Here is an 11,578-nt window from a genome sequence, read left to right as displayed (position 1 = left end):
ATTTTAAGGCTCCACACATTTAAGCCCACAACCCCCCATTAATAAAAAGTTGGTGCAAATTGTCCTAACTTACCAAATTAGTTTTTCTTATGCCTTTTATGGTGACCCAAATAAAATCTCTGATCAGGTCTTTAATGCAATTGCAAAGCCTAATAGATAATTTAGTTGTCTGCATGGCATAGAAAGGTAGAGCTTGAAGCACAAAATTCACAAGATTAATATATTGTACACGAGAAAGTGTCTTTACGACCCAGATTAAAAGTCTCTATTTAACCTTGTCCTTAATATATTCATAAGTATTAAGCGCAACCCTTTCATGTAAAATAGGAACTCTCGAATATTTTTCCAAATCATCAGTCAAACATAAACCCAAAGCATTACTACAAAAAATAGCCTAACGAGTGAAAACACTTTTAGAGGAAAAAAAGGGGTTTTTCTATTGTTAACCCTGTGTCTCGAGCTCATGCGAAGATCATTCAAAATTTTATGGGAGAATGACAATTAAGGATCCTTTAAAAATATTAATTCTAATTAAGAACCATAACATTTTAAAATCCCAGTTACGGGTCATAGTCCTTAATTGAAATAAAAAAATATAGTTTGTAAGGTGATATTCACTAACTTCACTTGGAAATTCACTAATATGACATGAAAAAAAATGCTCAAATGGCACTTTTTATTAAACAATCAATTCTCAAGTAAGGTTTTATATTTTTACAATATACGTTAAAATTTTTTTCAAGTCGGGTTAGTAAATTCTTAAGTGACACTTTTAGTTAAACAATCATTTCCTAAGTAGAGTTTCATATTTTCACAATATACGTTGAAATTTTTTTAAGTCAGGTTAGTGAATTTTAAGTGACGCTTTTTATTAAACAATCGATTCTTAAATGAAATTTTATGGATTCATAATATATATTAGCAATTTTCTCAAATTAAATTAGTGAATCTCCAAATGATGTTATGAATCGCACCTCCTAAACTATGTTTTTTTTTATATTTCAATTAGGAATTATAGTTTTTAACTGAAATTTTAAAATATTATGATTCTTAATTAAAATCAATATTCTAAAGAGTCTTTAATTGTTATTTTTTTAGATTTTATTGATCAATCGTATTTGAGAATCCTCAATGGCACCAAAGACATATCATTTTTTTTTTTAAAAGGTTCTTTAATGTAAATGGAAAACTTGTTTTTATAGTACCCATATGTTATGTGAATTTTGGAGCCGGGAAGCAGCCAACACAGAGAGCAATTTGACTGGAGCTACGGACGTTCTAGATCAAGCCACGTAGGTACACGTTTGTTTTTTGAAAATGAAAGTGGCAAATTGTGCAAGTGAAAACGACATGCAGCCAATAGAAAAGAAGATGACGACAACCGTGCCGATAAAATATTAAAGGCTAAATTATACTTTATGCCTCTAAATTTTAAGTAACGTACATGTAATTTCCTTAATATTTAAAACTTTATAATAAATTTTATTAATTTTTTATTTATATAGATAATTTTATATATTAATTATTTATATATAACTTAAAATTGAGAGATTATTCATATATCAATCAAAGTTTGAGGTTTAAATATATATAAAAATAAAATTTAAGAGGATACTTCTTTAATTCTATTTATAAGTTACTTTTAATATATTTTATTAGTATAAAAAAAATTTAAAATTCATTAATTTTATTTTAAAATTTAATAAGTTTTTAACTTTATTAAATATATATATTTTAATAATATATTTATCTTTCTAACATTCAATAATGGATAAAAAAAATTTGTGATAAAAATTTAATAATATAATTTATAAATAGGATTAAAAAATTATTCTTCTTTTATCTTATAAATAAGATCAGAGCAAATATATAATTAATGATAAGAGGTTTTTTGCATAAATATAACAATTTAAGAAAATTTATTATTAAATTTTAAAGATTGAGAAAGTTATTTGTCAATAATTTAAAGTTTAGGGAAGGTTTGATCATTTAGCTAATATTAAAATATGGTTGAGTCATACATACTAACTTTCCACGACCCAATAGTCCCGTATACGATTCCATTCTGCATTTGAGTGGCTATTTTTGAATTTTTTAAATCCCTCGCGAACCTTCCACGAAACTGCCGCACCAAATAACTAATCGCCTAACTGATTTCATTCAATCTCATCTTTACCTAAACCCTAGGAATTACAGAGACGTAGAGAGAGAGAGAGAGAGAGAGAGAGAGAGCGAGCGAGTGCACACAGTGCCCCAGAAACAGTTGGCTTTCGTAGTGTGAAATAGTACACCATTATACGATGTGTTGGGCGAATCCCTGAAGCTTTCTCTCTCACATCTTCAATTTCTTGGAATTTAGTTTTCGCGATAAACAGAAGCCCAAGGAGACCTTTTGAAGCCCGGGGAAAGTGGCTTCCAGAAATTGGTCTTTCGATTGCTTCGATCTTCCATCGGATTGAATCGAGACATCCGTTTATCTTGTAAGATCGTGTTGTTGGGACTCATTTTTTAACTAGGGTTTCGGGGCGCTACGATTCGACCTCGATCTTCGGTTCTCTATACTGACTGATAAATTTTTATTTTGTTTGAGTTAACTGCCAGACGCTTTCCCTGAGAGAGATTTGCCATTTTCTCCGAGTTTGTTTTGGTCGAATCCAAATGGGTAAAGGAGGCCAAAACTACGGCAAACGAGAGAATCTCAGTTCCAATTCCTCGGATGAGGACACCTTCAAGGCTTGGGCTAAAGACGTGCAGGAATGCGAGGATTTTTACAAGGTGAAGGTCAAAGCGGGTTTAAGTTCAGATGAGGTTGAGAATCGCCGCCGGATCCATGGTTCGAATGAGTTGGAGAAGCACGAGGGCCAGTCGATCTGGAGTCTGATCCTTGAGCAGTTCAACGACACATTGGTTCGAATTCTGCTCGCCGCTGCCATCATCTCCTTTGTGCTGGCTTGGATAGATGGCGAAGAAGGCGGAGAGAAGGAGATTACAGCGTTTGTGGAGCCTTTGGTGATATTTCTGATATTGATTGTCAATGCAATCGTGGGAGTATGGCAAGAGAGCAATGCGGAGAAGGCACTTGAAGCGTTGAAGGAGATCCAGTCAGAGCACGCGAGCGTGATTCGTGATGCTAAGAAAGTTCCAAACATGCCGGCGAAGGATCTTGTGCCCGGTGATATCGTTGAGCTTAAGGTTGGGGATAAGGTACCCGCTGATATGAGGGTTGTGGAATTGATTAGCTCTACTTTACGAGTGGAGCAGGGTTCATTGACTGGAGAGAGTGAAGCTGTGAATAAGAATAACAAGGCTGTTGCCGAGGATTCTGATATTCAAGGCAAGAAATGTATGGTTTTCGCAGGGACAACAGTCGTTAACGGGAATTGCATTTGCTTGGTTACTCAGACGGGCATGGAAACAGAGATTGGAAAGGTGCACCGCCAGATTCATGCAGCATCGCAGAGTGAGGAGGATACCCCATTGAAGAAGAAGCTGAATGAGTTTGGAGAGATGCTAACCATTATAATTGGAGTTATATGTGCTTTTGTATGGCTCATCAATGTTAAGTACTTCCTTTCATGGGAAATTGTGGATGGGTGGCCTAGGAACTTCAAGTTTTCGTTTGAGAAGTGTACATATTACTTTGAGATTGCTGTTGCATTGGCTGTTGCTGCGATTCCAGAAGGTCTGCCTGCAGTCATTACAACTTGCCTGGCACTAGGTACTCGTAAGATGGCTCAGAAGAATGCTCTTGTTAGAAAACTTCCGAGTGTAGAGACCTTGGGTTGTACAACTGTGATCTGTTCTGATAAAACGGGCACATTGACAACAAACCAGATGGCAGCAGCCAAGCTTGTAGCTATGGGTCCTAATGCAGATGCGCTGCGAGCCTTCAAGGTGGAAGGAACTACTTACAATCCATCAGATGGTAGAATAGAGGCCTGGCCAACAGGTCGAATGGATGCTAATCTTGAGATGATAGCAAAAATAGCTGCTGTCTGTAATGATGCTGAAGTCACACAGTCAGAGCATAAATTTGTGGCTCATGGAATGCCCACAGAAGCAGCCTTGAAGGTAAAAGCTTTATCCTTTTCATGTTCGTTGCCTTTTCTCTTGTGAACCTACTTAAATCAGGGAGGCCGTAAGCATCTTTATTCTTTAACAATCATTTTGTACCTTCTCTTCGGAACCCAGGTTTTGGTGGAGAAGATGGGTCTTCCTGAAGATGCCCAAGTCGTAAAAGCAGCGAGTGCAAGTACCATATTACGTAAGTTGAAATGGGATCATAAAATTTTTACGTGTTTATTGCATTTAAGGACGTTTCTTTAATTGATAGTGAAAAATTTGAAGTGAGAAAACAAAAATACGGTATCTGAACTTTAAGGTTCTTGGAGGTAACTGATTTGGAAGATTATACATTGTAGTACGATTGGCTTGGCAGCATGGGAAACTTATTAGTTAATCCGTTCAATAGTCAATACACATGGTTAACTTGCTCTACCTTCCAATTTTGTGAAGGTTGTTGTGACTGGTGGATTAAACACGACCAGCGGATTGCTACTCTTGAATTTGACCGTGATAGGAAGTCAATGGGTGTTATTGTGAACTCCCCTCGGGGGAAAAAGTCACTGCTGGTGAAGGTAATTTCTGTATGTGTGTGTGGGTGAGTGGTCACTGCATAGGAATGATTTAAATGAATGAGTTGAGCATGTATGAGCTGAGCTGAGATTCAATCAAGGGAGCTAGGCTTGACTTTATTCTTCGGCCCAACACACTCCTGAATATGAGTTGGAGAAACTAGGACTCAGACTCAGCTTGGTTACACCTCTACACATTTAACAGTTACTTTGTGGGGGCATTATTATTACTTAGCGTGGAGGGTTTAACCTCATATTTTGCTAGAAATGTTTGAAGCGGAACCTTGTGACTGGGAAAAAAAAAAAACTAGGGTTAAAGTACAAATGTGCCCCCAATATATTTATGGAGGCATAATTGGTATTCTAAAGTATTTAAAGGCACAATGTCACTAACATATAGTAAAATGGTACAATTTTTCCTTGAGTTAACAAAGAAGTCTAACAGTGTTAACTTTGTAAGAAGGACCCTACATATTAATGGCAGGTAATTTAAAGAATATCTTACCACTGCCACGTGTTCATTCTTTATTCTTCATCCCTGCGACTCTGCTAACTTTTCTTCCTCTTTCTCGCACCGCTCCCTCTCTTTCTCTAATCTAGCCGTCACTTACCTCTTCAACCATCCCCTCTTACTCCTCCTAAGCCACTCTTTCAAGGAAGCAACTTCCACCACCACCCTTTTTGTTTCTAGCCAGCGAGCCCCTCCAATCCACCATTCTCAAAGTATTCACCACCTTCTCCTTCGTTTAAGACCCTAGAGACCACTGCCCCAACCCCTCTATCCAGTCATGCGCTACCACTTAGCTCTGCAACCCTGTCTCCAACAAGATCAATGCATTGCCTGCCATCTCTGTAACGTTGTCTTTGACAAGATCAAGAACTTTAACTCAACCCCACTTTAGCCACCATCATCATTGTAACTCATTAGTCTAGCACGATTCTTTGCTTTCCAAGCATAACACATAGGGAAGAACTTCTCTCAACCCCACATTAAACACTGTTGGCCTCGTTAATCAAGCTCCTTGTTGCTTTTTTCCCTCTCACCTTTTGGTTTCAATTTCCATTTTTTGGGTTGTAGATTATTATTGTAGATCTGGGTTATTGATTATTTCTTTGTATTTATTATCGATGACATGCACTGGTATTGTGTGATATTTTTGTTTTACGTTTTGGGTTCTGTACAATCTTTTAGGCTGGATGTATCTTCATCATCTGTTTTCTTGCTCTTCATTTTTTGATCTTCGCATATATTCTTCCCGTTATGCTTGAATCAATGGCAACATGGGAGGAATCACTAGCAAACCCTACCCAATGGCAACGTGCGAAGAGATAGACGGAGGTCTGGCAAGTGAAGGGAATTGGCTCATGGGTGGCATTGGGGGAAGGAGGGATCTGGGTATACAAATGCAGAATGGGAAAAGAAAGTAGAACGCAAATGCCTTGTGTTATTTTTTTTATTTTTTAATTTCTAAAAGATATGCCATGTGGCTATGAATCTGTTAGTCTGGGGTGAAATTGTACCATTTTGAAAAAAGTTAGGGTCATATTGCGCCTTTAAATACTTTAGGATATCAATTGTGCCTTGGAAAAATTTGGAGGCAGATTTGTACTTTAACCCAAAAAAACTATGTTGGGACGACTTTATTCCTTATTTGGGGTTCAATCCTATTTTTGATTTAGATGGGTAAATATTGGATACTAGAAAATTTTCATAGGAAATTGGAAATTGGAGATTGGAGATTGGGTGTGACTACTAGTGGACATTTTTTCCCTATTCAAGCACGATTTTTTTATTGAAGCAAGGTTACCTAGAGTAGGAGCACTGGGGCCCATATTCTAGGCATTTTGCAATGTAAATTCTTAACAAGTGTTGATGATTGATGGAGATCTTGGCAAGTGCTGGTATTCTTAAAGCTGGTTTATAATTTGGAAGCATGTTGCTTGATTATTTGCTTGTATTACTTATGGCTCCCTCATGTGGGACTCTATCCTACCTTCCTTGTGGAGGTTGGGGTCTAGCTCTGATCTCAATTGATTGAGACCTAACTAAGTGTAGGGAACCCACCCTTTAAATTGTTTTATTAGGGCAAGAATCCCACCTCTTATGCAACAAGTGGATAACTTGTTGCTAATTCATGTAGTGCTCTGTGACACACTCACTCATCTCATCCTTATTCACCCTTGTTCTTTTATTGCTAATGCATAGTCTATAGTTAAGTATACATGTTCTTTTGCTCGTTTTTCTTTCCCTTGTTCTCTTCACTTCACGGAATACATTTTTTGGTGACAATTGGCCCTAAAACTTAACAGGGTGCAGTGGAAAATTTGTTGGAAAGAAGCTCTAAAGTTCAACTGAGTGATGGTTCTGTTGTGAAACTCGATGATAATGCCAAGAACCTTATATTGCAAGCACTTCATGAAATGTCAACCGGTGCATTACGCTGTTTAGGTTTTGCATTCAAGGATGATCTCCCTATGTTTGAGAGCTACTCCGGTAATGATGATCATCCAGCTCACCAGCTCTTGCTTGACCCATCCAACTATCCATCTATTGAGAGTGAACTTATATTTGCTGGCTTGGTTGGATTGAGGGTGAGTTTTTTGGGTTTCCATTTTTTTAACTTTTGCTTTATCCACTTCAGTTATGATATATAATTGAATCTTGAATTGTTCATAGGATCCTCCAAGAGAGGAAGTATACCAAGCAATTGAGGACTGCAGAGCTGCTGGAATTCGTATCGTGGTAATTACTGGGGATAACAAGAACACTGCAGAAGCTATATGCCGTGAAATAGGTGTATTTGGACCCAATGAAGATATTAGTTTGAAAAGTATAACTGGGAAAGATTTTATGGAGCTACCTGATAAAAAGTCCCATCTGAGACGATATGGTTGGCTTTTGTTTTCAAGGGCTGAACCAGGTCACAAACAGGAGATAGTGAAGCTGCTCAAGGAGGAAGGAGAGGTGGTTGCTATGACGGGAGATGGTGTAAATGACGCACCTGCCTTGAAGCTAGCTGATATTGGCATTGCGATGGGCATTGCGGGGACAGAGGTATTTTGTTTTCCTTGTGATAACGTCATCCCTTGCGTGCAAGAATAAATAAGCATGATAGTAATGATGCGTGCAAGCTTGCTAAATGAATTTGGTAATCTTTTAACTTAGTTCCATTCTCTCCTCGTTGTAATGATTTGAGGCTTATTTACTCGTCAGATGCGGGCTCTTTGACTGATGATTATATGGGTTATTTGGAACCCCAATTTTTTAGTTGTCATGGTCTACCTGGCAACTTTTATCTTGAATTTATGCTGAAATGGTAAGTCTGTTTATTTTTATTTGTCTTTTAACACTGTTGCACTCTTCTAATCCAGGTGGCAAAGGAAGCCTCGGATATGGTGTTGGCAGATGATAATTTTAGTACAATTGTTTCTGCTGTTGGTGAAGGCAGATCTATCTACAATAACATGAAGGCTTTTATCAGGTGGGTCCATCTTTTTGTCTAGTGTCAAAGCTGTATATAGTTACATTGCATAATTGTTTTCCTACCATCCCCCAATGGATGACCTATGCAGTGTGCTCGTTTGCTTCTATGTTTAAATTAATAACTTCCGGTCCACACAAAATTCTTACTAAAAGTTTTTGATAATTTGCGTTTTTTTTTAGTTCAAAATAAGAGGACTTTAATATCTCTCTTTCCTTTTTTATATGCAAGTCTTTCTATAATTGGAATAAGATTGAACTAAGTTTATGCTGCCTGCAGTTACGTCTGTTGAAATAATGATCAACTAAACATGTGTATTTAACTTGAATATTGTCCCAAAAAGTATCGCCCCAATGAAATGGAAAGAGAGAGTTTGGGAAACTGGACAGAACGGCTAGTCTATTTGTCTACAATTACATCCGATTTCTAAAATTGTTGGAGTAAGGCATGGATGTAGTTTATGACTAGCAAGTCTCTCCTGTGATCAGAATCTGCTACTTTCCTCTTTCACAATTGATATCTTTTGTGGACAGAACATGCAGTTTCCTTGATTGTGTTGATTTGCTACAGCTAATGCTCAAAACAATTTCTGTGGAAGTCTTGTTGACAGCCCTACATTGCATGAACATTTGAATCTCTGATTTTTCATTTTAGTCCCCTAATCCCAGAGGGCATTTGATGGCTCCTCAGATGCATGTTTACCTATGAAATCGATATTTAGTTTTATTATTTTATGGCCGTGCTTAAGAATTAACAATAAATCATGTTAATATATTTTCCTGGTGATTCAAATCCAATTTCACAGGTACATGATTTCTTCAAATATTGGCGAGGTTGTCTCTATATTTTTGACGGCTGCATTAGGGATTCCTGAAGGACTGATACCTGTTCAGCTGCTGTGGGTCAATCTTGTCACGGATGGACCCCCTGCCACAGCTTTGGGATTCAATCCACCGGATAAGGATATAATGAAGAAGCCTCCTCGTCGTAGTGATGATTCGCTAATCAATGCATGGATTTTGTTCCGTTATCTGGTACTTTTCCCTCCCCCCTCCTTTTTCCTTTTCTCTGATGGACTTTTTATTGCACAATATGTTGATTATGTTTGATGCCATATATTTAGATGTTAAACTACAGGTGTAATTGTTTTCCTGAGTTTATATCCTGATCTTTGGTCACCCTGCTCAGGTTATTGGGATGTATGTTGGGTGTGCTACAGTAGGTATCTTCATTATATGGTATACACATGGTTCTTTCTTAGGCATCGACCTTAGCCAAGATAACCATACGCTTGTCACTTATTCACAACTTGCCAGCTGGGATCAGTGCTCCTCTTGGAAGAACTTCACTGCCTCTCCGTTCACAGCTGGTGATAGGGTCATTTCTTTTGGTGATTCCCACTGTGACTATTTCAAAACTGGAAAAGTGAAAGCCATGACGCTGTCCCTCTCAGTGCTGGTAGCCATCGAGATGTTCAATTCCCTTAATGCCCTTTCCGAGGATGGCAGCCTTTTGACGATGCCGCCTTGGAAGAATCCTTGGCTTCTCTTGGCAATGTCTGTGTCGTTTGGGCTGCACTTCTTGATATTGTACGTGCCATTCTTAGCGCAAATATTTGGCATCGTGCCCCTCGCCTTGAACGAGTGGCTATTGGTCTTGGTTGTTGCTTTCCCTGTCATCCTAATTGACGAGGTTCTGAAATTTGTGGCGAGGTGTACAAGCGGGTCTCAGACTTCCAAATCGAAGACGAAAACAGAGTAGACAATTGAATGCAGTTTATAGAGAATTAACTCAACCCTCCAGTGGTTTGGCTGCTGCTATTCTTCAAACTGAATTGGTGGCCTCTGCTCGATGGCAGTTTTAAGTTAGTATTGCCCTAGGTCTCTCTGTAACATTCATCCCATTTTATTATGAGTGATGGGTGGCCTTTCATTGGTTACGCTTTCTTTTTGGGTCCTTTGTTCTTTCCAATATTTTCAATGTGAAAAGGGATAAACTATTTTTTTTTTCACATATTTGGCAAAAACCGATGATAAATGGGTTCTTTTTGTTTTTCTTGTTTGCATGGGAAGGAATCTTAATGTGAAAATTGAGATAATATTGCTGTGCGAATTCTGATATATTATTTCTTCAAAGAAGCCGATACATATAGGAGGAGCAGATGAAATTCCCTGAAATCCTCCCTCAATAAATGACTGAATAAACCGAAAAATAGAGATATTCTGTAGTTATTTAAATAATTGCAGAATATTACAAAAACACATGTAGAATAAAGATACTAGGGTTAGGGTTATAAGGTAAATGAGCCTAGTAAACATAAGCTCATTTTCAACACTTCCCCTCAAATTGTTGAATAGCGATTCATCATTACTAGCTTGCCTATAAATTCGTCAAACTTGACTCTGACAAGCGGTTTAGTCATAACATTAGCAACTTTCCAGAAGGAATGTAGGATAAATCTATTACCTTGGCTTCAATTTTCCCCTTGATAAAATGTTTGTCAATCTCCACATGCTTGATGCGATCATGCTGGACAGGATTGTTGCCAATTTCCAGTTTGGATTAGTTATAGCCACATCAAAAGTTCCAAGGATTTCCTCTCCATCAACATTTGCCACAAAAGCCTTAAAGTGGGGATTGAGTTTATCATAAGAGACATACCTAATGGGGTGCCCAATATAGGTTCTTTTGCCTTTTTTTGATAGTAATAGGCCATTGTAGATCTTTAGGACTTAGGTAAGATATTATGACTTTACCCTAGAATTGTAATGGGATCTTCCCCTCTTGCTTCCTGATTAGATTGATTTATTTCTGTCTTAATAGTTTTTGGTTCAATTATGGGCTCATGAGAAGTAGATGGGTTTTGTTTAGGTTTAGAGGGCGATTCAAGGTGAATTGCAAACCCTGGAAACTAATTTTTGGGGTTTGGATCTAGTGTTTCAAGGTCAGTTATAGTGTGAATAGGTTCAAAATCTAGATAAAAAGTATTTTATGGTATTGGAGGTCCTGTGGGGTGGGCCATTAACTTGCCGCCTAGGTTGGTTAGCAAGGTTAGAAAAATCATTTGTGGTACAAATTGTAATCACTATTGCTCTTCCCTTGAATGGTTAATTTGGGGTAGAATGGAAGTGTTTCAACAAATTGAACATTCATAGTAATATAAACCTTGTAAGTGATCGGTGAAAAACATTTATACCCTTTTTTAGATGAAGAATATCCCAAGAAAATATGCTTTATGGATCAAGAGTCTAACTTTCCACCAATATCATTAAACATGAATCACATTTGGAAAGAGAGTTAAAAAGATATGAGTGAGGATAATCTTCACAAAATTTTTGCAATGGTATCTGGAAGTTTAAAAGTTCAAAAGGAACCCTATTGATGAGATAGCTTGTAGTAAGGATTGTATCCCCTATAAAACATTAGGAACATTACTTCCATGCAAAAGAGCTCTAGACACTT

General features: G+C 37.5%; 1 protein-coding gene across 1 annotated transcript; it reads left to right on the top strand.

Annotated features, from left to right (window-relative positions):
• Positions 1–2,193: 2,193 nt before the first annotated feature.
• LOC129305315 (calcium-transporting ATPase 4, endoplasmic reticulum-type-like) lies at positions 2,194–10,170 on the top strand. The gene is made up of 9 exons (XM_054945357.1): positions 2,194–2,480; positions 2,602–4,071; positions 4,192–4,264; positions 4,516–4,637; positions 6,945–7,226; positions 7,312–7,689; positions 8,007–8,116; positions 8,922–9,150; positions 9,305–10,170. The coding sequence occupies exons 2-9, from the start codon at positions 2,659–2,661 to the stop codon at positions 9,875–9,877; spliced, it is 3,180 nt and encodes a 1,059-aa protein (XP_054801332.1). The 5' UTR covers positions 2,194–2,480; positions 2,602–2,658; the 3' UTR covers positions 9,878–10,170.
• Positions 10,171–11,578: the final 1,408 nt, after the last annotated feature.

This window comes from Prosopis cineraria, unplaced genomic scaffold, assembly GCF_029017545.1.
Source record: "Prosopis cineraria cultivar Desert tree isolate PC_DT_omini unplaced genomic scaffold, ASM2901754v1 PC3, whole genome shotgun sequence".
Lineage (NCBI taxonomy): Eukaryota > Viridiplantae > Streptophyta > Magnoliopsida > Fabales > Fabaceae > Prosopis > Prosopis cineraria.
This window is presented reverse-complemented; position numbering and strand designations above follow the sequence as displayed.

Bases quoted from the DNA above. Each gene is read 5' to 3' on its own strand.
- LOC129305315 (XM_054945357.1), top strand. From the start codon at position 2,659: ATGGGTAAAGGAGGCCAAAACTACGGCAAACGAGAGAATCTCAGTTCC. The intron at 7,227-7,311 runs GTGAGTTTTTTG...AATTGTTCATAG, and splicing joins CTGGCTTGGTTGGATTGAGG to GATCCTCCAAGAGAGGAAGT. The intron at 7,690-8,006 runs GTATTTTGTTTT...CTTCTAATCCAG, and splicing joins TGGGCATTGCGGGGACAGAG to GTGGCAAAGGAAGCCTCGGA.